Source organism: Musa acuminata, chromosome BXJ2-2 (genome assembly GCF_036884655.1).
Source record: "Musa acuminata AAA Group cultivar baxijiao chromosome BXJ2-2, Cavendish_Baxijiao_AAA, whole genome shotgun sequence".
Taxonomy (NCBI): domain Eukaryota; kingdom Viridiplantae; phylum Streptophyta; class Magnoliopsida; order Zingiberales; family Musaceae; genus Musa; species Musa acuminata.
Window position 1 is genome coordinate 22,919,629 of NC_088339.1, and position 27,464 is coordinate 22,947,092.

The 27,464-nt window shown below is 37.2% G+C and overlaps 4 protein-coding genes and 1 non-coding gene across 6 annotated transcripts; 2 read left to right on the plus strand and 3 right to left on the minus strand.

Annotated features, from left to right (window-relative positions):
• Positions 1 to 420: 420 nt before the first annotated feature.
• LOC135605401 (FCS-Like Zinc finger 13-like) lies at positions 421 to 3,855 on the minus strand. The gene is made up of 2 exons (XM_065095448.1): positions 3,113 to 3,855; positions 421 to 821 (listed from the first exon to the last, which is right to left on the minus strand). The coding sequence occupies exons 1-2, from the start codon at positions 3,646 to 3,648 to the stop codon at positions 662 to 664; spliced, it is 696 nt and encodes a 231-aa protein (XP_064951520.1). The 5' UTR covers positions 3,649 to 3,855; the 3' UTR covers positions 421 to 661.
• Positions 3,856 to 12,552: 8,697 nt separating this feature from the next.
• On the plus strand, positions 12,553 to 12,625 carry TRNAE-CUC (transfer RNA glutamic acid (anticodon CUC)). The gene has a single exon. It is a non-coding gene; the product is annotated as a tRNA-Glu (tRNA).
• Positions 12,626 to 12,630: 5 nt separating this feature from the next.
• LOC103972017 (probable protein phosphatase 2C 44) lies at positions 12,631 to 16,909 on the minus strand. Of its 2 annotated transcripts, none has more exons than XM_018820922.2 (5): positions 16,595 to 16,909; positions 14,321 to 14,565; positions 13,712 to 13,988; positions 13,459 to 13,613; positions 12,631 to 13,075 (listed from the first exon to the last, which is right to left on the minus strand). In XM_018820922.2, the coding sequence occupies exons 2-5, from the start codon at positions 14,456 to 14,458 to the stop codon at positions 12,935 to 12,937; spliced, it is 711 nt and encodes a 236-aa protein (XP_018676467.2). In that variant the 5' UTR covers positions 14,459 to 14,565; positions 16,595 to 16,909; the 3' UTR covers positions 12,631 to 12,934. The 2 variants fall into 2 exon arrangements, with proteins under 2 accessions (XP_018676467.2, XP_009384486.2); XM_009386211.3 differs by having other exon boundaries at positions 14,321 to 14,572; positions 16,595 to 16,908.
• A 794-nt stretch (positions 16,910 to 17,703) lies between these two features.
• LOC135604949 (uncharacterized) lies at positions 17,704 to 20,244 on the plus strand. Its single transcript, XM_065094599.1, has 3 exons — positions 17,704 to 17,909; positions 18,096 to 18,203; positions 19,702 to 20,244. The coding sequence occupies exons 1-3, from the start codon at positions 17,886 to 17,888 to the stop codon at positions 20,152 to 20,154; spliced, it is 585 nt and encodes a 194-aa protein (XP_064950671.1). The 5' UTR covers positions 17,704 to 17,885; the 3' UTR covers positions 20,155 to 20,244.
• A 750-nt stretch (positions 20,245 to 20,994) lies between these two features.
• Positions 20,995 to 24,529, minus strand: LOC135605402 (two-component response regulator-like PRR1). The gene is made up of 6 exons (XM_065095449.1): positions 24,002 to 24,529; positions 23,266 to 23,427; positions 23,040 to 23,173; positions 22,761 to 22,928; positions 22,417 to 22,498; positions 20,995 to 22,292 (listed from the first exon to the last, which is right to left on the minus strand). Exons 1-6 carry the CDS (start codon positions 24,192 to 24,194, stop codon positions 21,382 to 21,384), a joined length of 1,650 nt encoding a protein of 549 aa, XP_064951521.1. The 5' UTR covers positions 24,195 to 24,529; the 3' UTR covers positions 20,995 to 21,381.
• Positions 24,530 to 27,464: the final 2,935 nt, after the last annotated feature.

Genomic DNA, 27,464 nt, shown 5'->3' on the forward strand with positions numbered 1-27,464 from the left:
CAAATTAGTAATTACTGATATTTTCTTTTTCAGATTTCATTATATTATACAAAAACATTGGGCAGTCACAAGATTTTGAAAATAATTTCATTCCAATAAAAATAAATTTCAAAAAGAAAAAGATTCTATGAAAGCTTTCTATATATATATATATATATATATATATATATATATATATATATATATATATATATATATATATATATATATATAGGGAATGAGGAACTTCTTTTTGTTCATGAGTCATATGACATCAATTCAAGCCATCTTAGCAGCAGAATGAAATGGTGAGGTAGAGTATCATCAAAGATTGGAGCCATAGAACTCCAAATGGTGAGGCAGAATGAGAACAATCATCTGTGTAATACAGATCATAGCAAGCATAGCAGTATTCCATGATTCATTCATAAAAAATGCGGCTGCAATCCAAAATCTTCAATGTTCCTCTTATATATATGTTGATACTCATGAATTCCATTCTTCCTACATGCCCTCTCTTCATATTTTTGCATTGCAGTACATGTTAACAGACTGACTTGGAACTTCTTGATTCCTCTATAAATACTATACTTATGCCGGTAGTATTTGACCCCTTTACTTATTCACTTTCATGTCCTTCTGTTTCTTCTGATAACCAAGTTTAGTTTTATTATTTGCATAGTCAAGCAGCTGCAACACCAGCTGAAATGACTAACGAAGAAGCGTAGGGAGACGACGAGCATTCGTAGTTCTTCGGTGCTCCGGAGGCAAACTGCTCTCCGAGTTCATCATGTAGCATCTGCTGGCATCTGCATTCTTCACTGCAAAAGGCCTTCTCTCCTCTACAATTCAAAAACAAAACACCGAGAGAAAGATCTATTAGTACATTCTTTTAACCTACCAAATAATGCCTGCAAACTGTATGCCAAAGAAAAGAACCTACCGAATATCATTAATAAATTTGGCTAATAAAATTTCCTCCCAAGTAACTTGGAGGCATATTATGAGGCACATAATATCAACCACAGACTTCAGATTATGTACCAGAGAGGAGATCAACCAGATAGAAATAAGGCAGATTTAAACACATGTTTCAGAATTAAAGCCACAACAGCAGAATATAGAGTACAAACAAAATGCATAATCCATGAGAGAACTTCTCTTGAAAAAAATGGCATAACAGAAGTTCAAACTATTCGACCAAAAATCAGCATAATTTGTAATACCTGATGGTATGAATGACATGCAGCATAGCATACTACATAGCCTTGAAGAATATTTAATATGCCACATCACTTCATGCTCCATACAAAAAGATTAAGATGCATAATCTATGATCTAGGTATTCAATTCTATTGTTTCTAATATAAGTATAATGATCCACATTTGTCCACAAAAAAAAAAAACCGTCATTTGGCAGGTAGTCAAGTTTATACCAATCAACAATCCAGTTGCTACCCGCCTAGTATGAGAATATGATCATACAACATGTCTCAACACTAGTAACTTAAAACCGTTTCCTAAGCTTCATAACAGTTTGTCCCTCCATCACAAGTGGGGAGGACAAGCACCCTGCAGCAACTTCAGGCACAGTAACATTTTAAGGTTCTCTATTTTCAATCAACAATCACAGCATGTGTTGTTGATTAAAAGGACAAAAAAGCAGAGATGCTCATACTTGTTGTTAGTTTATAATCTGAACTGAATGTTTAGAGTAGTGATCCCAACATGAATAATAATTTTAACTAACTCTGCAATTAGATTGTAACCTCCAAAGTTGATCGGCTTCGAGATTTTGTTCAACAAAGAAGAAAACTATCTAATGATGGGTATAGGAGAGGAGAGCACACATTTAGCAGCTTTATGGTTTAGTTTCCTTCATTTAAATGTCTTAAATTTTTTTCTGAAAAGGAATCCTCTTCACAGATTCACGAACAATGCTGATCATCTCAACAAAATTTCTTCTCTTCAATTAAAATAATGGAATTAAAAATTTCAACTAAGGTACTCATGTGTACTGAACTAGGTACACGGTACAATATTATGAAGGCAACAACTTTCCTTTTTGACAACTATCAATTCAATAAAAATCGGAAACTATACAAGTTCAGCTAATGATGCTTGCTAACTTGGAATAATGGAATCTATGTCAAATCAAAATCCCTATCTTGTTTGGTTGTTCTCGTTGATTATTGGAAGAGAAGCATCCACAGACCAATTAACAACAGTAAGTGATTCTTTGGTTATAAATTTAGGTGAACAAGCTTTGGTGAAAAGGAAAGAGAATTGATTGTGACCAATGATGTCAGGAAGATGCTGTGCCTATGTTACCAAATCAGGATGAGTTCTAGAAAGATTACAAGAAGGGAATAATCCCATAGCATCAATTGCTAAAATATCCAAAATCTCTCAATTGCCCCATGATATGTAAGCACAATTAATTTGAAAATGTTTATAACATCGATGATATTATAGCTTGTCCTTATGATCAGATCTACGAATCAACTCCAATAAGACACAAACCAAAAGTAAAACAACTGATAAGAGTTTTTCTTTGTAACACTATCGACCAAGACCAAAATTAAGTGTCCCGGGAACATGTCCTAATATGAAAAGGGTAAAACAATTGATCACAGGCTGGAAAAGTGCCATGACATACGGTTACTCGATTGATCAGAGTTCACATTCAGGCTACAGTAAGGAGAATTTTTGACACAAGTACTCACTCTACATTTATACCTTCACCAAAATATAAAGACTTAGCGTGCCGAATGCATGATATAAATACATATATACATGGATGTATGTTTGGCTCACATGCATGCATGTCAAGCCCATGGATTTAATAATGTCAAGGGAGCATTACATGATCTTAAATCACCAGCAGGAAGAAGAATGAAACAAAAAAAGGAAAAAAAACTGATATTATAACCAGAAATTGATGAAACATCAGCATGCGTATGATGACAGGCCCTGATGCCCCCACCATCACCTCAAAAATGGTTCTTATTCCACATAATCAACAAAAACTTCCAAAGATCGCAGCTTTGATATCCGACATTATTCAACAACCCCAAAATTTATGCATCGGAACAAATAGAAAGGATGAGGAAGAAAGGAGATCGACGATTACCTGTACATGTAAACGTCCATGCCATCGAGTTTCTTCTTGCAGAGGAAGCAGCACCTCAGGAATTCCGCTACCACAAAGGGCGGGTCCGCTAGCCCCGGCGGCGGCGGCGGAGGAGGCTCGAAAAGGAGGCCATCGTCGCCAAAGTAGACCCTTTTCTTCACCCTGTTCCCCCCCAGGTGCGAGATCACACAAGTGTAGCTCTCGGAGAGCTCCATGTCCTCCCCCACCTCCCCCTCCTTCGGTGCGGCGGTCCTCAGCCCGGGTTTCGTCACCACGGCGCCGATCGGGACCGGGTCCGACCGGGCCAGGCCCGCAGCCGGCTCCTCGGATGCGGCGCTCATGGCGGCCACGATGGCGAGGCCGACGGCGCCGTCGCCTGCGGCGAAGCTCCGGGGGGACCGAGCGGCAGTGGCCGGCCGGGAATTGGAGTGGCGATCGTGTGCGGCGTCGGCGGCGGAGGAGGAGGAGTCGCTGAAGCCCACGGAAAGAGCGAGCTTTAGAACGTAGTGCTTCTTCTGGTCGCCGGAATCGGCCATGGCCGCGTCTTAGTCTTCCTTTTATCCCAAGAAAAGGAAAAGAGAGATCTTTGAAGGAGTCGGCAATCTCTCTCTCTCTCTCTATATATATATATATATATATATATATATATGTAGACTAATGTACTTCCTCTTAACACAGAGGAGATGAAGGGAAGGGAGGAGGGGTGAAGTAAATAGTACGCTCGCTCCGTCTCGCTCTCTCCACACACACCCTCTCTCTAGAATGAGCGTTGGGGGATTGGAGAGAATAAATAGGAAGCACATCATGAGAAATGAAAAGAAAAATGGTGGCATTGTGGGGTCAATCCTTGTCATTTTAATCATGGGGGGAGTGTGAATATTCTCTGGAATTATGGGGACTAAAAAAACAAATTGTGGGCCCAAAGCTCTCTCTCTCTGCTTTTGGGGTGCTATGCATGGGGCCCCGTATGGGTTTCTCCATGCATTTCAGTTTCATTTTGTCCTTTTTCACTTGACACAGCTTCTACCATCCTCTGTTTCCTTTTCTTTTAATGATTATTTTGGTATTAATGATATGAAGAGAGTTTAAAATAAAAACAAAAATACAAAAAATAGTAAAATAAATATTTAAATACTTTTATTTAATTGATCGATGTAACGATTAGTTGAGATATTACCATCTTATTATTATTATTATTTGCTTGATTAATTATATTTTTAAAAAACTTCTTTTAACAAGTAGATGTGCCACAGTTTTATGTTGAAATAAAAAAATGTTCAGCATATATTCTTTACTAAATTGGCTCACATAAACTGCATAAATGTAGATGACAAAGAACTCTTTACTATGGTTAGGATGCAACAACATGAAAATTATACCCTTCATCAAAAAAAAATATATAATGTTTTGGCTAAAGAATCAGAAATTTTGAAATCCCAAGAAAAATTAATCAATCATGTCTGTATGTTGTGTCTGGTTTGCTTAGAACATTTATATTGATTGAGGATGCATTGCAGGTCATTAAAGGTGCCCAGAACATAAATAATGAAATATCCAAACATGACTTTTATTTATTGGCATGGACTTATTTTTTATTGTTAGGTTTCCATGGCATGTTAAATAGATTCAAGCATTTGTTGGCAATTTCTTTATTTGCTATACCTTTCATAATTGCACATCTCCACAATAAATTCACATTTATTACATCTTCAAAATGACACTGAAAAGAAAATCTGTAGATTATGGTTCTTTCTTGTCTTTGTTCTTCCTGAACACTAAAACATGATTATTTTCATTAGTTTGAATATATAAAGGAATTGCAGAAATCTTAGCATTAATTCACAGAAAATAGAAAATTTTTAGCATTAGTTTGATACTTTCTTCATAGAGTATCAATTTATCTTTTCTTATTTCAACCAAACTGTGTTGGTTTTTGTTTACATCCTTTTTCAGATCTTATCCATCTTTTATTTTATTTTGAAATGCAGGAAAAATATGAAAAACATAGGTCGTCGGAGAAAATATCTTTTTTTTTTTTTAGGTTTTCTCGGATGATACCCGTTTTCGTCAATTCCGAACGATCATCCCTATTTTAAAAATCTTAAAAATATCCTCCAAGAGCTATCAAATCATGTATTTTTCTGTTCAAATCTAAAAGTTTTTTCACTAATTATTCATATTGTTTTTGCTTTAAAATACTATATGGTGTTTTAAAAATATTATATTATGTTTTTATTTCAAAAACACTATGGTATCGATATTTAGCTTAAAAATACTAGACAGTGTTTTTAACTGCCTTACTTTATTTTTTTTGGGATAAAAACACTACAAGGTTAGTTCAAAAACATTATATAGTATTTTTGTTTTAAAAAACACTATATAGTATTTTTAAAACAAATAACATTATATAGTGTAAGTATTTTTAAAATAAAAACACTATATAGTATTTTTAAATTACTATATAATATTTTATGGATAAAAATAATCTATAAGACTGATAAATCTCCCGTGATAACAACAGCCAAGATCTCCCCAACTATATGATGAGATATCGTAAATCTGTTAAAGAAAATCTCCAAGAAAATTCTCCCTTCTTCTAAACATCTATAAATATGGAGTATTGTGTATTGTTTCAATCAATACAATCTTCTTCTTTCTATTTTATTTTTATCATGATATAAATCTGAAGTTTCAACGGTCTTTACCAACTTTCGAAGATTGGTCGAGAACTTTTTTCAGTCTAAAATTAAAACTGTTTACTTCGATGGTGACGATAAATATCAAGCCCTCACCTATCGGCTCCGTTGAACGCAAACATTGACATATAGTTAAAACTGGTCTCGCACTCCTACACTAAGCCTCTATGCCACCAACTTTTTGGACTGCAGTATTTCAAGCTACCATCTACCTCATTAATCGTATGCTCACTCCTGTCATTGAGTATGAGTCACCATTTGAGAAATTATTTCATAAATCCCTAAACCTTCAAAAACTTAAAGTGTTTGGATGTTTATGTTATCCATGGTTCCGTCCCTATGCCTCACATAAGTTAACATCAAAATCTAAACCTTGCATTTTCATTGGATACTCCCTTGACCATAATGCTTTTCGATGCTATGAACCCCAACCTCAAAAAGTCTTTATGTCTCGTCTTGTTATTTTTATAGAGAATACCTTTCCGTTTCACAATCTTGAGTCTCCTACTATGCGACCTACTCCATCACATATATATCATTAGAGTACGTCATTAATCCCGTCAATTGAGTCTCCCATAATATCATCCAGTCCTTCTCCTCAAGATCCACACTCTCTCCTTCTCTCGGTGCAACAGCTCCTCACCCCTTCCATTGTGCCTCTCCCTTATTCATAAGCTTCCCTTACGAATGAAGGCATTCCCTCGGAATCACAATCATTACCTTTATCCTCTTCTGGGACCAATGGCATTGAAGTCTCTCAGCCTACCTTAATCTGTGCCCCTCCACCGCCTATACCTACAACACACTCTATTGCCCTTGGACATCCAATGATAACATGCTCCAAAAGTGGTGTCTTTAAACCACAACAAATCCTTGACTTATATACCATCACTACATCCTCGTCAAAGACCACTAAACCTACCACAATTACTCAAGCCCAAAAATCTATATACTGGCATAAAGCCATGTGTGAAGAATATGATGCACTCCTCAATAATTCTACATGTACCTTTGTACCATATCATCCCACACAAAACATCATCGGGTGTAAGTGGGTCTTTCGAATTAAGCGGAACCTAGATGAATCAGATATAAAGCGTGTCTAGTGGCCAAAGGGTTTCATCAACGACCTGGTGTTGACTTCACAAAGGCATTCAGCCCTGTTGTTAAATCTACAACAATCCGACTTATTCTGAGTTTGGCCATCTCAAAAGACTAGCATTTACGTCAACTCGATGTTAACAATGTCTTTCTATAAGAGACCCTAACTGACGATGTCTTTATGCAGTAGTCTCCTGACTTCATCCACCCTCAATATCTAAATCATGTTTATAAACTGTAAAAAGCTATTTATGGACTTCGTTAGGCTCCAAGAGTTTGGTACACCGAACTTGACTCGTTTTTGGCATCAATTGGCTTCATCAACTCTAAGTCTAATACCTCGTTATTTCTTCGTCACTAAAGTGGTAATATATTATATCTTCTGGTATATGTGGATGATATTATTGTCATAGGCAACAATCCTATACAAAATCAAGACATTTTTCAAGCATTTAGCAAATTGATTCTCCCTTAAAGATCTAGGAACCTTGAGTTATTTTTTGGGAGTGGAAGCAACATACATATCTTCTGAGCTCTTCCTATCACAACGAAAGTATATTCAAGATGTATTATCTAAAACGAACATACAAGATGCAAAGGTAGTTGCAACACTTTTGTCTACTAGCGAGTCGCTCAAACTATGTGATGGAAGCCCTGATCGCAAATGAGATATCTGGATGGGTGAGAGATAAGTACTGCAAGGAGCCAAGGACTTGACTCCTTGCAGTACTTATCTCTCACCCGTCCAGATATCTCATTTCGGTCAATAAATTATTCCAATTCATGCATTGACCATCTACTATATATTGGTCTGCAATCAAACGAATATTGCGATATCTTCACGGGACTATCAATCATGGCCTTTTTTTTCGTAAACACTCCCCCCTTCATTTCTATGCCTTGCTGATACTGATTGGGAAGGGAGTTTCAAGAAGCAAAAGACAGTTGCACGTTTTACAACTGAAGCTGAATACCCTGCCATTGCCACCTCTGTTGTAGAACTCAATTGGGTCATGAATCTCCTCAAGGAACTTGGCATCAACATCAACTCTACTTCTACAATATATTATGACAATGTCGAAGCCACTTATCTATGCGTCAATCCGGTATTTCACTCACGCATGAAATACATCGCCATCGACTTTCACTTTGTGCCAGAATAAGTTGTCAGACATCAACTACATGTTTCTCACATACATACGACTGATCAACTAGCGGACTCTCTCACGAAGCCTCTTACTCACAAATTGCTTTCATCACATTGGTCCAAGAACGACGTCGTTGACAGAAGGATCGTCTTGTAGGGGCATGATAATAGTCAAGATTTCCCATGATAACAACCTCAATAACAGCCAAGATCTCCCCAACTACATGATGAGATATCGTAAATCTGTTAAGGAAAATCTTCCTCTATTGAGGAAAATTCTCCCTTCTAAATATGTATAAATATGTAGTATCATATATTGTTTCAATCAATACAATCTTCTTCTTTCTATTTCATTTCTATCAAAGACATCGTAAATAATTGACAAATTTTTTTTTTGAAAAGATATTTTTGAAACATTATAATTAAATATGACTGTTTGAAAATTATATAAAAAATATATCATCCGAAAAAAAATCTAAGAGAAAATGTTTCTCTGAAATGGTAGCCCAAAAGCATAAGTATAATTTCTTTTCCTAAAGATGATCACTTGAACATGTGTCTATAACATCTATTATTATTATTATTATTAGTATTATTATTATTATTATTATTATTATTATTATTATTATTCTGTGATGTGACCGATTCAAAGTCACCGTTCTCATGAAGTTTTACGGAAGGGGTGTGGACAAAGACATGGGATTGGCTTCTAACCAGTCAACCATGTTCTTCCAAAACGCTCATTGAATTATGATATCGGACAACCACTTGACCCAAAATTCCTCCTATTGACCCAATATACAGATGGTGATACCTCCTTTAAATTATGATGTTGCTAATCCAAAGCATCTTAAGCCTCGTCCTAAGGAAGTGTCTAATCCACGGTGATATCAAGAACATTTTTGTTTTTGATGGTCTCTGGATCATAACAAGTCATTGGATTTCAAAATAGATGAAATTAGTTCCACCTAATTTGTTTTTCAACAATCGAATTGGTATGACCATTAAGGAGTTCAATATTCGTTTAGTAGATCTATAATCCAATTATATCATAAGTTTATCGAGAGGAATATTTTATATAATTTGTTGACGTAGGTATTACCTTTTCAAAAGACTTTTTGTTATCTCCCTATGCTAATATGATATATCATCCATTAAACACAAGTTAAGTTTAGATTGTTCGAAAATAATATCTACGTCAAGATTATATTATAGTCGATATAAATTGTTTGAAAATAATATCTACATCAAGATTATATTGTAAACAAAACTTAATATAAATTGGGGGTGTACCAATAAGCGGGTGCAAACAAGCAATGAAACCAACAACAACAAGACATCCAATTATTCAAAACAAATTAATGTGAATAAATTGACAAATAAAAAGATTTCATAGTATCTTGGACAAGTTTGATGTTTACCCACTAAACTTGGCCATGAAGATGCAAGTGAGAGACTTCACAGCACTGTTATTTTCTGAAAGGCCTCTGCATCAACTATGGAGGACAAACTTTTAATTTGTTGCATACTTTTGCTTAGAATTACACATATTATAAACAAATTTTAGGAAAAACTTTAGTTATGTAAAAGATAAAAAAGATAGATATACCCCTATTCATATTCAACCTTAATTCACACATTTAGGATTTCCAAACCCTCATCTGCATATGGCTATAGTTTGTATTGCACAAATCTTTTCTTATCAGATACAAAGGTTAAATATTAAGGGTTGACATTAAATATTAAATATTTATTAAATATTATCTACCAGCGATAGTTAATTATTATGATAACAAAATATTAAGGGTTAAACATTTTTAATTGAAATGATTATTAGTATTCATGAATGGTAATGCTCAAATTGAGTTTTTGGGTGGATGAACGAAAGGAATATATATATATATATATATATATATATATATATATATATATATATATATATATATATATATATATATATATGTGGAAGATCTTAATCCATGGAGTGACATATATTCTATACTAAAATATGTAAGAGTAAATGCAAAGACAAATATGTGAAAACTCTTTTTTATGTGGTTTTTTTTTTACATTTTAAGTTCCCATATTAATTTTTTTTTCCACTTCAATTCTCCATCATATCACACAATCTGAAGAAAAATATGTAAAGGAAGACCTTAAACTTCAAAGAATTAATATAAAGTTTTTTTTTTTTTTTGGGTGCTAAGATTAGGGTTTTTTAGGAGTTGAAAATTTAATGGTATTTTTTTCTTAACATATTTTGAACATCTTAGGAATCACATCTCCCTATCTTTACTAAAAATGAAAGTTCAACCACTATTTTCACAACAAATTATTAAAAAATAATAAAATATTATTGTTGAGATACCAAACTTAAATATCAATAATAAATATAAAAAAATAAAGCTCATTTTATATTTTTTTAATTCGTCGTTTTAATTTTACTAAAAGAACACCAAATGAGTTTCTTCATCCACTAAAAACTAGGAGTAATTAGTTTTTGATTTCCATGAATTTATTTTTCTTTTTTAAATGTATTGTTCTTTAAGTAATTTATTCTCCAAACAACAAGCGGTTTTAACTAACAAAACCTAAAAAATAATTATCCATCCTAACACACGAGAACGATGTTGTCACCTCCGTGTAGTATTTGGCCGTGGGGGAAAGGACGGAAAGCGACGGTGGGAATGAGCACCACCGCCAAAACAAGACGTTAAAGTGGCAGAGCAGTACAGGTTAGGTTAGAAGTAGCTCTCCGGGCGTCATCACCGGCCACGGCAAAGATCGATTCATACCTCTCAGAGAATTTAAAGTTCCAACTGAAAGTAACCTCATTTATATATGCTACTGTACACAAGAAGAAGTAAGAGAGAGAGAGAGAGAGAAAGAGAGAGTCGTATGTCTTTGGTCATTAAAAATATATACTTGTGTCCAAAGAAAAGATCTCAGCACACACGAGACGAGAGAAAGGGGTCGTCGATATGTCATCGTCTCCTTAGAAATAAAAATGCTTGTGTCCAAAGAAGAGCTCTCAGCACAGAGAGAGAGAGAGAGAGAGAGAGAGGAAGAATTTGAAGCTTTTTACTGCACTAAAGCATGTTTGACATACCAAAGATTTTGAAGCTTTCACCAAAGATAGTGAAAGGGAAAGGATGTATATAATTACATGTATACAACACCATTAATATGAACTTAAAAATTTTGAATCATGCGATAAAATACTATAAATTCATATCTCTATTCAAAATAGGAAACTTCACTGGATCAGCTTTCCTTTGACAACAACAAACCATCTTTGCATTTTAAAGCTGAACAAAGCTTTGCAACTGTCAATCAGCTTCTTAGTGGCAAAGAAAATGGCCTATGAGATTAATTAGCTTTCAGTCCTATGAATCTTAATTCAACTGTTAATTAGCTTTTAGGTTTTCCAACATGCTTTATATCCCTCTAAATCCAATTTCTCATAGTAAAAATCCTCTTAACCATTAGTTAAAATCCTGAATTAGTTAACCTGACTTTTTCTGTATGGATATCAGAGAGAAATATCAAAAACTATTAAGGTAAATATTAAGAGCTTTGAAAGAACAAAGATAAACTCCGTAAACACTATATAAGAAAGAGGTTAGCAATCCTTAATCCGCGTATGGTGACATCCATCTTGTTGCTCTTTCTAGAACAAACAAAGTAACGTAGCTTTTTTCCCTCATCATCATGTCACATCTTCTTTTTCCTCTCATGGCTGCAATGCTTTATTGGGCCCGTTCCCTGTGTCTCCCGAGGAGTTCCCATTTCCTGTTGTCACTTTGCCAGGACAAGTGATTCCATGGAAGAAACAAGCACCGATGGAGGGAAGAAGAAAGCGATCCCCACTTTTGTTGCCATGCTCACCACAAGTGAGTGACAGCATTTTTCCACACCCACTTAGGCTTGTTCTACCTAATATATATGGAATTGAAGGCATACAAACGCTCCCCTTCAGATGCTTTCTTCTGACTTGGCCTTGCATGGTCCATTAAAGCTTTGCATTATTTACATGAGACCAAAGGGTTGTAGATTTAGTCAACTCAACATTTTCTTTTACACCATATACCTTAAATAAAGCCTAAGCAAAAAATATTTTATAAATAGGATTTGGTCTCACCATAACATGAGATGATATGATTATGATAGCAAGAGAATGGCCAAAGGGCTCCAATGCCGATAAGACTCATCACCTCAAGTGATGATTCTTCCATGTAACTCATCGGAATCACACCATAAACTCATATGGATGGTGGATAAATAATACGAGTAAGAACGCTAATGCATGAAATATTAAGGTTATAAAGATTTTATTTCATGCATTATCATTGCTACGATCGACGCATAACTTTCAACAAAAACACATACTAATGAATCCAATTGTAATGATGAAATAAATCAAGAAAGAATTGAAATATTACATTAATAAACATTTTTATACGATATATATTTATATAATTGTAAGGTTAAGCAAATCCGTTGTAGTCTAGTTGGTTAGGATACTCGGCTCTCACCCGAGAGACCCGGGTTCGAGTCCCGGCAACGGAATCTAATTTTTCCATAATTTCATTTTCACTTTTCCCCCTTTTTGTCCCTTTTATTTATTTTTTGTTCCATAAAGCAAATACATATCTCGTACAAGTCCAATTTTCTGTAATATCCTACTATATATATATATATATATATATATATATATATATATATAGTGTGTATGCGATAGAATGAAACCTTCCACTTTGTTTTGCTATTCAATTGCCTTGATTTTGTTTTCTTGTAAAGCAAGCTTCTTCTTTCTTTTCAGCGAACCAATCCCAACTAATCTCTAATCCCTCCAATAGGATGTGAATGCAATTTTTCTCAACATCTGAAACGAATCATGATGCATGAAATATCGTCTTTACTCTTCCTTGCCAAGGCTTCCGTCGTCAGACGCTTCGCTGCAGCCTGAGGATCCTTTATGGATTTTACGAGATCGACAGCTTCCTGATTGTTGATTACCTGAATAAGCGAAGAAAGGTTATAAAAGAAAAGAAAAAGTAAAGTGAAATTTGCCCATCATTACCCAATTGTCTAATAAGTCATGCAGGCAATGAATGCAATCTTCTTGAAAGAGAGAAAATGGAGAAGACATAACTGGGGAGATTCATCATATGCAGATAACAATGGCACCTAGATTATTACAATAGCTATTGCCAGAAAGGGGAAGAGTATGTATAGGATCCTCACCATGCTATGATCTCAGGCAGTAAACAAAACTGAACCCAGGTAGGCCATTTTTTCTTCTTACAATTTGGAAAACTATATAAAGCCAGAGGAGAGGGTTTCCAAACAAATTTTTTTAGCTTAATGCAGAAGAAATTAAAGGATTTAGGACCACTGACCTTCCACAATCCATCACTCGCAAGTATAACAAACTCTGTCGTCGAGTCTATTGGGACATGTCTAACATCAGGTTCTGAACTTAAATGTGCCTTGAGGCTTTGGTCACCGAAAGCCCTTGCGACCGCAAGTTGGCCATTAACACGGGGAACATCACCTGATCATATCAAGAAGTTTCAGCCCACCCAATGGTCTAGTGCTGGTGACAGTCATTCATGTCAAGTAAAGTCTACAGCATTGAAAGGAAATCATTACCAGGAAAAATTGTTACGAAACCGCCTTGCTTTTCGATCCTACTTCGCTCCACATGGGGCTCATGATCGATGGTGAGTTGCTTAGCAGCCCCTCTTTCAGACAAGACAGCTCTGGAGTCGCCTATGTTGCCTATCCACAGATCTTTGCCATCAACTACAATCACTGTGACTGCTGTTGAACCCCCAGGCCCCAAATGCTTTGAGTTTTCAAGAATAGCATTATTTGTGGAGCAGTAAGCATTCTTAATTGCCGATTTAGGATCGCTCCAAAACAAAGGCTGCAGCAATAACAAATGAGAATTATCATTCTGAAGAATTTGATATTGTACAAATAGTGAAAAAGGCTCAACTTCAAGAATAATATTCACATGAAAGCAAAAACAGAAGAAATCTTGAGAGAAATAGTTAAGCCCTGAGAATTAAAAAAACAATTTGGTTATATTTATAATCCTTAAATATATATACTATGAACTTAAGGAGTCATGTTTACCTACATGAATGGTCTTCCTCTTCAACATCTTTTATCTCAGATTATAAAATGTAACAAGAAAAAGTAAAATAAAAGTGCCAATTAGAGGAATAAGGATGGTGGAAAAAGAATAATATATACCTCTTTTAGTATGTTGTCAAAAAGGGTGGCTTGCAGGAAGCTTGGTACACTATCCCCAAAATGACCATCAAAAATAGCAAATAGGCCAAGCTCATGATTTTTTTCATATCTATATTTTGCCACATGGTAGTCTTCCATATCGTGACCTGATTTCCCTTTCACCAAGTGGAATCCATGAGATACTTTGGTACTTGACAACTTGCTCCGCCCTTTCCCAGTATCCGCAGATGATGTATTGAGGCATGCTGTGCTCTTCAGCAAATAAGATATACAAAGTATGTGCAAGTAAGCATCAGTATGTGCTATTAAAGAAAAAATAGGGTTAAGAGCTGAAAGACAAAAGGCAAAATAGCAGTCCCAGTGACAAAACAATATTTTCCTTGGTTCTCAAAGGGGGTGATGGAATAAAAACTCAGAAATAAGAAAAATAACATTTGGCTGAAGAATGTAAAAAGATGATTTAACAAGTTAATTTAAACAGCTAAAAATATCCATGTTGGAGTCTTGAAAAACAACAGGGATATCCCATATTCTCTATGATGCTAAAAAAACAGCCCTTTAAGTTAGAAATCAAAAGAAGACAAACATGCTCATACATTCGTAACTAAGAAACACTTGGGTATTCAAATATGCACAAGTATTTAGTGCATTTCGGCTAACATTTGTGCTCTAGGCATAAGCAAATGTAGGATCTATATATATATATACATATACATATATATATATATACATATACATATATATATCCCAAATTTATCACTTGATATTTGCCAAATTTTCAGCGTATGCTATACTTTATTTGCTTGCACAATCAACATTAACTTTGTTACCATCACCAACCCATAAGAATAACAATAACCAACAAGCAAGCAACTATTTTCAGGTTGGTCAAACAGAAGTTCAAGCTGCAAACATGTTGGGAAGAAAATGTTCATGGAAAGACTTTTATTTCATTTAGACTTTTAAGAAATGAGATAGCAACAACTTGTGTCATGTTCTCTGCCAGTTTTAGCACATGGAATGAAAGTGTTTCTTGGGACAACTAATTTCAGACATGATTAATTCATATGCAGGTCATAACCATTTCAGGCTGATTATGCGGTCTCTACACAACAACCAGTCGAACTTCCTTTATGTATAACTTCACAATCCTTGCATGTAATTTCTATTTACCTTTCTAGTGAGAAATAAAATCTATCAGGCTATGATTCTGTCTATTTGAATAAGCAATAGAATAATTATCTTTTTTCATTACAGTGAGCATTAACAACCAGAGACAATTATAATACCACCTTCTTTATTACGGTATCACATAGTGCCACCAGGAATTATTCTCTAGAAAAAGGTAGACCTAACAAGCTTTACTATAAGTAATTATGCGACACAACCCCAACAGACAAGCAACACGAATTAAAATTCTGCTAAACTTGTATGCTTTAGAAGAAGGGTAGAAGCGACAAGCTTTACTATAAGAAGTGATGCATATGGTAAAGCCACACATAAGCAAGAGAACAATTCTCAGACCAGCCACCTGAAACAGGTACCATCCCTTTAAAATTCCTCTGAAATTTGAAACACACAAGACGGGTAACAGTAAGAAGCTTTTTACTGCAAGAACTAATGTTTATCTTAAATGCACAAATAAGCCATGCCCCAATGGTACTCGACCCCAGTGGACAAGCGTGCTACATATACAATTAAGAGGTTCAGCGTCCCAAATCTCAGTCCTTGTGACACAAAAAAGGGGATGTTTTTGAAGTCCTCGATAAATAGATCAACTAATAATTTTGTCAAAAGACGAACCAAACATGATCATACTACGAACCGAAGAATTAGTTAGTATTAACAACTTCAATTTCTGATTCCTTTTAGATGAAAGATAAAAATGGACTTCAACCATCTTCATAAAGTAACAAAGTAAGATTAACGAAGAGAAAGAAATTTATGATCGGATGATACAAACAAACTGCAGATATTCTTCCCAATTAACTATCCTGTCATAAATCGAACTAGTAATTTTCCTTCTATCTACAAAAGTGGATGTGTTTACATCCAATAAAACGTCAATCACGCCCCTTATGTCATCATGATCGAAGCCTCCGATCCATTAGCAACCATATCAACGAAAACCCTAAAACATTTCCCGATTCCATCAATATTCGATCCTACCGAACTAGAAACAATCAGCTACTCAGCTACATCTACTTTCCAGAAGCGAAAGAAACCGCAACGAAACGTCGGGAACACAAGGTGAGGGAAAGAGATTGCACCGACCTTGATGATGTTGATGAATTCGGACCTTTTCATGGCGCCGGGAGCAAATCGCACATCCGACAGCCGAACCGAAGGAAACAATGGCGAACGGCGAGGGGGTTTTCGGATCAGAGGAAGACGAATAAGAACAGGACCGCCCCCTGCGAACCCATAATAAATTCTACTACTACAACTACTACTCGTCTTCTTCGATCAACAACGACAGCGGCAAATCCAATATATCGTCATTCCCCCGATTCGTCGTCTGGCGATCCACGTCCGCGTCGCCGCGACATCTTTCCTGGAAGTTTCCTGCGCGGTCGTCATCCCCCTTTGACCATAGCGATCGAGGGCTATACCAAAAACCAAACATCTAAAGGACTTTTTCGCATGATATCCATAATCGAATTTTCACAAACGCCCTCCATAAAGCTAGAATTTCTACAGATTGACCGTGAAATCTCTAATTCGAATCTAAATGCTTAAATACTATCAACCAAAGACATGTTGTTTGAAGTATGAGATTGCCACCCAAAAACAAAAGAAAAAAGCAATCTTCATAATTGTACTTCTTACAATGGACATGAAGGATCACAAATAAAAACAGCATCTTTAAAGGTGTTTTGAGGAAGCTTTCCTATGTTCATCAGGAGGGCATTGTACTGCCACTTGACGAAAGAGACGACTGATGGGAGTACAGTAGACCTGTTCGAAGTCTTCGCAAGATTCGCATGGATCGAAGACTTGGAGATGTCCCAGACACCTTTGTCTTCTTTTCCATGGTGTTGTCAGAATAACGTGATCTGAATCTTCTTCTTCTTCTTCTTCTTCTGTGGAACGCGAGGATGATGACCGAGTCAACCAGCAAGCCTGTCTATGCGATTGGCTTTACCTTTTAGATTCTGCCTCTTAGTCAACGGTGCTAAGATTTCTTTCATGCCTCAGTTGATGCTGAGTGTACATCACATCACTGCTATTCTTCCTATCTGATAGTGGTGCGGAACGAATGCATTAGTGACCAAATATCCAACCAGGAAACCCAAATAAAGGGTGGACCAGATGGGCTCAGATCGATTCGAACCCAACCGGACCCAATTGAAACTATAAGCCGGTCTAACTAAACCCCCCATTGGTCTTTCTTTCTGGCCTCAATCCTCTCATCTCTTGAACTTAGCCCGACGGCCGGCAACCCTACTGCTCGGGCGGGAAGTCGCTCGCGAGGCGGCCGGCGACCAGAAGGCAGTCCTCCGGCAGTCGAAACCTAATCCCAGTGAGGGGCTCCGGCTGGCGACTAGAAGGCGGTCCTCTGGCGATGCCACGCATCTCACCAGCGACGGTGCGATCTCTCTCTCTCTCTCTCAGAGACGCGCGCGAGCACCCACCACCTCTCCTTCCTGTTTCTTTGGAAAGATGTCAAAAAATGGATTGGAGTGGCTCGTGAATCAATGATCAAAAAGCGAATTTTTGAGCCTCTTCTGATTTTATCTCGTCTGCTAAAGAAGGCCCGTGTTTTCTTTTTCAGGTGATGATCAGAAATATTTTGAACACAATAAGGAAAGGAAGCCATGCGATGGATTATGGAGATAGGACTCTTTCATTTGTTTGTCGACGTGGTTTCCATGACGGAAAGGTGACATATCGGTGCAGAATTTTGTTCTTTCCCTTCTTTTACTTGGATTTTTGCCGTTTGTGCACAATGCACATGCTGTGATTGTTCTGTTTATTTCATGTCATGCATCGATTAAGACTGAAATCGGTGATTGTTCTTTTTCATTTCTTTTTGAGGTAAATATGTTATTGTACGTGCAATAAATTAATTTTTTGTGGGATCTGTTATTATTGTTTTTAATTGAGATATGAAAGTTGAGTAATAGTGAAATGGGTTCGATCATGTTCTTCAAAATGTCAGTAGGTAAAATCTATTAAAACTAAGCCATCAAGTATCTTTACTTACAAATGTTGGTTGATTTACATTGATTCGCTTGAGGACTCTATTAGCTTAAGGACTGGAATCATTCAACTGACTTGGTAGGTTGTTTAACAAATTAGTATGTTGTGATTACGGAAAGTTGGAACATATTATGAGTCAATTCTTGCAACAATAGAATATTTAACAAGCTATGTGGTCCTTATACCTGTAGTTATACAGTATGAACATGCTTCAAAACAAAATATTCTAGAGGAAATTTGGAACACATGACGGGCCAGTTCTTGCGACAAAATAGAATATTCTAGAGGAAATTTGAAACAATGCTTCTAAACAAATTTTATATAGTAATGAACATTTAATTGTTCAGTGATATTTACTCAAATGCTCAGAGGCAGTAATCTGGTATAGGAAGGAGCCAATTCATATTAAGAAATTCACTCTCATAGCTATCCCGATTGAATTAAATATCTTAGTTTTCTATCATTAACATTATACATATGGTTGACAAGGGAACTGCTCAGTTCACTTAAATGCATAAAATCTTGATTTTCCTGTAACCATCAGGATGGGCTGAACAATTGGAAAACCTCAACAGAAAACGAAAACATAGAGGCAAAAACATGAAAAAGGAAAATGGTAAAAGAGCAAAGAAGTTTGATGACAAGAAAAGATACATGGGGCAGGCAGGGCTAGAGCTATCTGAGGTCCATAGAAACAGGACTTGTGTTGATTATAATCCAAATCAGTGTATGACTAGTGTTGTCATATGAAGATCATTATCATTAACATCCTCCAAACCAAGTGAAGTCTTTGGAAAATATTGTTGTACATGATAGCATCTTTTTTCTTTTTTCCCTCTAGAATCTTACTTTGTCATACTTCTGGGCAAGGTTCAATATCTTGGTCCAAAGCCTTCTCTGTACCTCCAACCGATATTTGCAACTATGTTTTTAGAATAAAAAGTACGGATGCTGATTGGCTAACTAAATGTGAAGGGCTTTTAGTTCTTTGTTTGCAAGCATCCCTATCCCAAGTTGCTTATCTGTTTCAGAGATGCTTTAACTAACTTAGAGTTCTTGTTGAAGGAGTATCCATTAAAGTCTTAATGGTGTTTTCACATGCTTTATAAAATTCCTAATTGTTCACTTCTCTAACTATTCAATGATACAATTTAAATTATTATTGTATCTTACCTCAGGTCCTCAGTGGCCCTAGAAGCTTCTTTGGTGTGGAAGATTTCTTGGATGATGACAACAGCAGACCATACACATACAAGAAGGAAAAGAGACCAAAGAGCCCACATAAACATATTTCATTCAAGCAGCGTACAATAGCTTATATGGAGCCCTTCTCACTCGATGTCTTCATATCCAAGCGGTTTGTCTCAGCTTCCGTCACCCATAGGGTGACATGCAAACAGGTCGCAGTTGCAGGAACTAACTCCAAGGATATAAAGGCAGTTTTAAAGTCCAGGTCTGATATACCTGCATGCTTAGCGGTTGGGCGGTTCTTAGCAGAAAGGGCAAAAGAAGCTGATGTTTACACTTGTACTTACGCTCCCAGGGAAAGGGACAAGTTTGAAGGGAAAATAAGAGCTGTTGTTCAGTCTCTCATAGACAATGGAATCGACATAAAAGTTTATCTTGATTGATATTTAATGTGCTTGAGAACTCGTTGATTGTTTCTTGGGTCAAAATTCCCTGAGTCTTAATTTATCTTTAATGAGAATTTGGAAGACCAATTTCTCTTCCATGTGTGTATTTAAGTGGATTAAGGTGAGGCGGAGAAAGTACCTCTCAGGGCTCAAAGTTGATGATATTATTGGGAGCAGATGAAGTGAGATACGATGATGGTGTGGACTATGATGATTGAGCTACTGAAGCTTAAGATATCAGAGGAAACTGAACCCTCATGATCAAAGTTTAGGTTCCTCCAATTCTTTCTTTTGGTGCCCAACATTTCTCATTCGAGTTATCTGGGATGAACATTGGAGAATGTTGTAACTGATTGTCTGATGTGTTTGATTTGCCACCAGTTCTTAACATTCAGAACTCAACCAGCGGAATTCCCATCTTGAATGTCACCAAAATTTGAATTTAATTCAGGTGTCTATTGTTCTTTTTGAATACATACCAAATCAGATATATGATAAGATCTGATCCATTGTTATATTCTACTTGGATACTACTTTCCTGCTTGGATTCATCATCAAAACTTTTCGGATGGGCGTAAGTCAGTAAGAAATTTGACCTCAAAATCGGGGATCATAATGAAAAACATCCAATATAAATGAAAATTTACTTAATAGTCAATTTTTTAAACAAATTATATCATTTCATTTTTGGGCCAAATAAATATTGATGCACAGATAATACATGTATCAAAGCAATGTGGATCAACTTGCAAATATAAGACAACGACAGGTACAGCTAAATAGACAAACAGACATCATTGTTGATGCATGGATTCCCTTCTTAGAGATATGTTGCCATGGATTAAAACTCTTCAGTGCAGTATTTGATATTATATCTATCTGTAAGACTTGCATCAATATGGGTATCACAATGTCCAAGAATGCAACAGTGAACTTAAGGAGACAGCAGCTTTTGAAAGTAGTAAATTGTAACTAGGAGAAAGAAGCCACCTATACCTAAACCGGCAAATAAGATTAACCAACGATACCACCTAAATGCCTTTAACACCTCCAATTATCATCATCACACTTTTCTTTTGTAATATAAGTCTTGGAACATATTAGCCATAACAACATGGTTCATAAATAGCACAGCTTGAATGGGAAGTTTGCCGGTGTCAGAACATCATCTGCCTTCCTATATTTTGATCATCAGCAGTCTATGGAAATATTGCCAGCTTCAGTCTAACAGTCAGAAGCATTCTGTTCTGGAGAAGAAATGAGTTCTAGTTCCTTGGATGTAGGTTCATCATCTTCATAATCGCCAAATTCACCATCACCACCACCCAATACATTTTGGTTAACGTCTACATTGTTAACTTGCTTCACGAACTGGCCTCGAACTCTTGGTCTTTTCTCTGCGAGGCGTTTTCGATTTACATACCTAATTTTCTTATCAAAACATCTATCCTTTCTTTTCTGCCTGAACTTGACGAGTGCCGCTGCTCTTTTTTCGATCCGACCAGGTTTCACTTCGAGCACAGACGGGGTGGTCATTGATGAAGACAAATTTGGTGCAGCCACATGACCCGATTGCATATTTATGCCGAATGTCTGATAAGGGAATGATGGTATCAGAGGCATACGAGGAACAACACCGTAGTGAGGCAGCAAGGCTGGTGCAGGGTGTGCTTGCACATCATTCAAGCTACCCTGAAACAACTGCCCATGTGAACATAATATGTTCTGATCCATCACACCCGGATAATAAAATGGCAAAGAAAAGATAGGTGGGATGCCAGATCCATCACTCAGAACCTCATTCCTCAACTGTGGCTCCTGCTCAGTAGAAGAAGACCCACATAATGTGGGAAACTCTGGTGGTGTTTGGAAGTCCTTCATATTGCATATATTCTTACTGGTTGGAGTCCCATTTCCACCAATATAGCTTTCTGGCACCAATTTGCTGTTGCATTGTGCTGTATCACCCACTGCAAGAGAGCTTTCTTCACGATTTGAGGGTTCTGATGGAGCAGAATTCACATCAACATCAATACATGGCATTCTGCTTGATGCACTTGACTTGACATATGTCAAGAAGGCAGAAGAACCACCAACCTTCAACTCAGTCTTCTTTGGCAATGAAAATATTCCCCCTGCAAATAATGGTAAAAAGAATTAGTTTCTCAAGACTGGAGAAAACAAGCCTACAGAAAAAGAAAAACAAAAAGGCTTAGAAACTAAAACAAGTCATGACTACAGAAACACAGGCATATTTACCTGCCCGATCACCATCCCTTGGAATATTTTGTACATCTCCCAAAAGATTATTACAGACAGGCTCCACAGGAGACACATTGGACTGGACAATACAAGATAAATCAATATCAATCCACAAAGCTTATACTATTTGATTTACAGAAGGAAAATTATGATTAGTGATTTATTATTGCAAGAACCTAGGTTCATGTAGATACAATAATCATAATTAACTATAAGAAATATGCGACAATAGATACTGTTGATTAGGTGAATTTAAAAGAACATCCGATGAGCCTCTTTGCTGGTTTCTTAATCAACAAGCATACTTCAATAACAACTAACAAGCTCCCCAGTGATCTTACCTCAGTTTCAGGAAGATTTGACAAGTTCAATTCTGGATTTGTACCCATACTGGGTTTTTCATCTGTGTCATCCGAGAGAAGAGTTATACTATTTGTGTTGGCATCACTAGGGTCTGAGAAAATTATCTCAAAATCATGTCTGAAGACATCCTTCTCTGTCAGGCCAAGCTGGTAGAACAAAATACATGAACAAATTTTACTCCTGATTGTCGTAGTAATTACATGCATCACACATCAAAAGAATGATACGAAAAGGGGGTAGCTCATGTCAAGCAGTACCATGCGTCTTCTTCTCCACATGTGGGTCCAAAGGTTCAGCAACTCATTCGTGCGCAGTGGCTTCATAAGATAATCAGCTGCCCCAAGTCGCAAACACTTCACGACAACTGAAACCTCATCTTGCGCAGACATTACTGGGGAAGGAACAGGAAGCAAGCAACAAGACTTTTTACTTGATTTCCGACAAAAGGGGAAGAAGCGATAATGAAGAACTGGGTAAGCTCACTTATTATAGGAATGCGCCTCAAATCCTTATTTCTTGCAATATACTTCAGCATCTTCAATCCTTTGGCCATTGGAAGCTCGACCTCTGCAAGAATGATGTCGATTTCTGATCCTTGGGCATTAAGCACATCAATCACCTGTCTGGCAGACCTCGCTGAAGTTACTGAAACATGACAAGTACAATCAGCTGAATGTTGTCCACTAAAAAACTTGTGAAGACAATGGTACCATCTAGTCTATCGGATTTCAGAAACACTGCCATAACAAACAAAACATGGTACCCTATAAATTATCATAAACATTACCACAAGTAAGGAGCGAGACCAATACAGGCACCAAGGTGTTTAACCATTAGGTGACTAAGAAAAAGAAAAAGAAAATATTGACTCATACTACCACCAAAAACAAACAAGAAAAGAAATCAGGGCATTAGCAACAAACTAGTACAAATATTTTCTATTTTTTTCGTAGATACATAGATATATTGGAGTACTGATGCATGATTACTTGCTAATCAATTGAAGAGTAGAGTAAACGCCACCAATTGAAGAAATAATATACGCACAGTTATTCCAAAAAAAAAAAAAAACTTTTTTTCATTTTCTTTTCGTGAATAACGGGCTTTGATTGTAGAATTAGCTGTCCTTTCTGATTCTTAATTGCGATCAAATAAAAGTTTTGATGACAAAACCTGAAGCTGCCTATATGTTCGCATGTGCTGAACAGGAGGGAAATACCTTGGTAGGAGCACTTAAGGAGGAGCTGAAGAATCTCCTGCGAGCTCTTGGGATCGTTGTCGCAAAGCAGTATCCTAACCTTGCTCCGGTCAAAGAACCGTTGGCCGGCGGCATCACCGCCGCCGCCACCGTCCCCTTCATTAAGGCATCTCCACCCCTCGTCTTCGTCCTCCTCGACCCTCTCTCGCCCCATCCCCACCACCACCACTACGGAATCCCTCTACTATCGCCCCATCCCTTCACCAAATCCGAACGATAACCCCACCAAAAGAAATTCCAAGAAAAAGAAAGACGATGATATGGCGTTAACAACAACAAGAAAGAGAAGAATCACAAGGGGGAAAAGGTGGCGATCGATCTCCACATAGGCCACTCCAATCTCCTCCTCCCCCTCCTCCTCTCTCGCTCTTTCTCTTTGTTTTGATTCATCTCCATGATCCACATCCTAAAGATCTACATCCCGAGGGCGCAGACAGGGACCCGCGCTAACGTGCGCCGGCGTGCGCACCGTAGGTCGCCGAGGCTCGAAACAGGATTGGAGGGAGCAAGCGGGCCCCAAAGGCGCGCATAAAGCAGCAGAAAAGTGCGAGCAAAAGTGCGGACGTGTCCGGTTATGAGGCGTGTGATGAAGGACGCGCCACGTCGCCTCAACGCGGGAAGATAGAGCTCGGTCCTCTCAGGCCACAGACGGAGGAATGATCCAAGAGTTCCCCAACCCTAATTGTCTACCCGTTACCTGGCTGGATGACCCGATGGCCCCACAGGACCCGAGGAGAAAATCGATGCAAGGATATCTTTCCACGTACCCGCGAGTCGTACCTTCCCGGGCCCACACAAGTAAGCCAGCAAGCGGTAGGGAAAAGCACTGCGACCCACACCCGTACGCACGATAGGCATACATTCTACGTCGACGTCTCCCAGTGGCGTCTGCCGTAGAATATTCCTCTTCCGGTTCCTTTTGTATCATACGCTCTGAGTAACGTTTAGATTGTGGGGCCCGTTGTAATCTTTCTTCATGTCCAATCACTGCGCGCCTTTGCGGATAAGGCAGAAATGGGTATCAAAAGGTGGAATTCACTTTAAGTACGCGTAAAAATCTCTTAACGCGTGATCAAAACACTTATACCCGCGTCCCCGTTAGTCACTGCACACCAGGCAAGATGTGGGTCCCTATCGGTATCTCGTTTCTTGTCCAATCCCAGCGCGCCTCGACGGATAAGGCAGAATGGGTACCGACATGGGGAAGTCTCTTCGGTGCGCATAAAATCCCTCTACCCATTACTAGGAAAACTCATCTTATTCGAATATATATATATATATATATATATATTCAATAATTAATGCACATTAGAGGGGATTAAAACTCAAGGAAGCAGGTTTTTTGGGATAAAAGATAATTACAAAAAATAGACAAAAAATCATATCCATTGGGAATTGCATATCGGACCAAAATATAATTATCATATAAATCATGAAGTAGATGATCCATGTAAAACCATTTAGAAGGCCACAAAACAATATAAACAATATAAAATCGCTGGTCTATGACAGACATTACCAAAGGAACACCAGGCCATCTACAAAAGCATCTATATTTACAGGCTCAAACTCTTACACCCAAAGGCACTAATCAAAACTTCAAGATGGTATTAAAAATTTCAGGCAACAGTATCTGTATTTTGCAGCAACATTCTATTAGATTTTATAGCTCAATTAACTTAAGATAAGATATATTAAGGAGCTCGATTGAATCCTAATTAAAGTTAATGATCAATAGAATTCAATATCTTAGAAAATCTTCCGAGATAACCTTGAAGAAAGTTCTCACCTATGTGATGACTCACGTTATCACAATTGAGATCTCTCTCACCTCCTTGATTGGTTCCTATTCATCAATCATAGTCATCATGTGAAAAGTTAGGAAAGGAAAGTCTAACTTTCCTACGAGTCTCTGAGTTTTTTCGAAGATGTTGAAGGTATTGATTATGTATGATATTAAAGGTAGGCACGATCTATTTTTGATTTATGATACTAGATTTTTACCTTGACATTAAAATTTTTAGCTGATTCTAACACTTTCCTGATGCATGCTGACTACTGTTTTTTTTTTTCTACTTTACTGCTTATGAGAAGTTGCCGATCATTCTTTTGTTATGCATATATGCGAATTTAGATTATTTGTTCTAACATGTTTTCCGACAATACAAATGATCTCTAAGCATGCACTGCAGTTTCATGATTAGCTGATATGTTACGGGTATGCTGTTCTTCTTTTTTTTTGTGGTATCTTCTAAAGATCACACTGCACTCTGAAGGTGATGGACTATAGGATTCATTTGAGTGTAGATGTTTGAATAACCTGCTTCTTGACAGTTTTGATTTTTTAAAATCATGAGAGTTCTCAAGAAATCCATACGAATTTTATCTTTTTTTGAGTTAGATTTGCAATATTAAAAGATCACACTGGAATCTGGAAGTGATGGATTCTAGGATTCATCTAATTGTAGATGTTTGACTGCTCTCAAAAGGAGCCATATGAGCTGACCGGTTTCTAAGTTAGGTTTGCATGTCATGGAAAGTTGTAGTCTTATGCTCATTCATTTGATGCCGTACGTATGTGCTCCTCGTCTTGATCACTGAATCAATCTATGTAAACTGATGTATCGAAGATGAAGTGCCTTTCAATGGATGTAGATCTTAGTTTCAGTACTTCACCTGAAATGGCAAGCTGTAGAAAGATCTCTCAAACATTGAAGACTCTCACAAGGCGTTCTATTAGACATCCAATCCAGTCCAGTAAACTTCCGTAGTGTTTCTCGACCTTCGACTTTGCAGAATGCCTAACAAAGCCCTGCTTCTTCATACGTACATATGTGTTCATTATCCTCAGAAGGAGACATATTTCAGCAGTGTTTGTGCTAATCCTCAACATAATCCTTATTCAAAACCACCATTTTGTATGAGCTATATATGTGTCACTCATTTTGGGCTGAGATGTAGAGAGCTTACATGCCTGCCTTCACAGGCCCGGTGGTGATCTCAGACTCCAGCTCAAGTGAAGTCATGAACTCCCAATACCCGGCAATGAGAAAGTAGAGCAGCTTCAGTTAAAGGATTAAGCAATCCTATTGGACTGCAAATTCCAATCTAATCAGCTTGAGAGTTGTTTAAGTCCCTCCGTCTAGCTCAACAAACAGAACCAACCTAAATCTTCATGTTTTCAAGCTTTCTACTGTGGATTAGTGTTGTATTCAGATAAACCATTGGATTAAGCTTGATCAGAGGTTCGATAATCCGCGCGCGACATCATGTTTAATTTGTACCATGTTCTGTAATCCTTTAGGAAAACCCTGAGCATTATAGCAGATATGGTTTCAGGAATTCACCTATCATTAGGAAGTCTTGGTGATTATGATTACAAGAGAATCATTCACCACATAGGTGGCTCAATCATTGGCAAGGA

Coding starts and splice junctions, on each gene's coding strand:
- LOC135605401 (XM_065095448.1), bottom strand. CDS start 3,648: ATGGCCGATTCCGGCGACCAGAAGAAGCACTACGTTCTAAAGCTCGCT. Junction 822..3,112: donor ATGGACGTTTACATGTACAG/GTAATCGTCGAT, acceptor TTTGAATTGTAG/AGGAGAGAAGGCCTTTTGCA.
- LOC103972017 (XM_009386211.3), bottom strand. CDS start 16,627: ATGAAAAGGTCCGAATTCATCAACATCATCAAG. Junction 14,573..16,594: donor AATTCATCAACATCATCAAG/GTCGGTGCAATC, acceptor TATTTGCTGAAG/AGCACAGCATGCCTCAATAC. Junction 13,076..13,458: donor CGAGTGATGGATTGTGGAAG/GTCAGTGGTCCT, acceptor TCGCTTATTCAG/GTAATCAACAATCAGGAAGC.
- LOC135604949 (XM_065094599.1), top strand. CDS start 17,886: ATGCCACGCATCTCACCAGCGACG. Junction 17,910..18,095: donor CACGCATCTCACCAGCGACG/GTGCGATCTCTC, acceptor TTTCTTTTTCAG/GTGATGATCAGAAATATTTT. Junction 18,204..19,701: donor GTGGTTTCCATGACGGAAAG/GTGACATATCGG, acceptor ATCTTACCTCAG/GTCCTCAGTGGCCCTAGAAG.
- LOC135605402 (XM_065095449.1), bottom strand. CDS start 24,194: ATGGGGCGAGAGAGGGTCGAGGAGGACGAAGACGAGGGGTGGAGATGC. Junction 22,929..23,039: donor TGTGGAGAAGAAGACGCATG/GTACTGCTTGAC, acceptor TTGTTCTACCAG/CTTGGCCTGACAGAGAAGGA. Junction 22,499..22,760: donor CAAATCTTCCTGAAACTGAG/GTAAGATCACTG, acceptor TGTATTGTCCAG/TCCAATGTGTCTCCTGTGGA.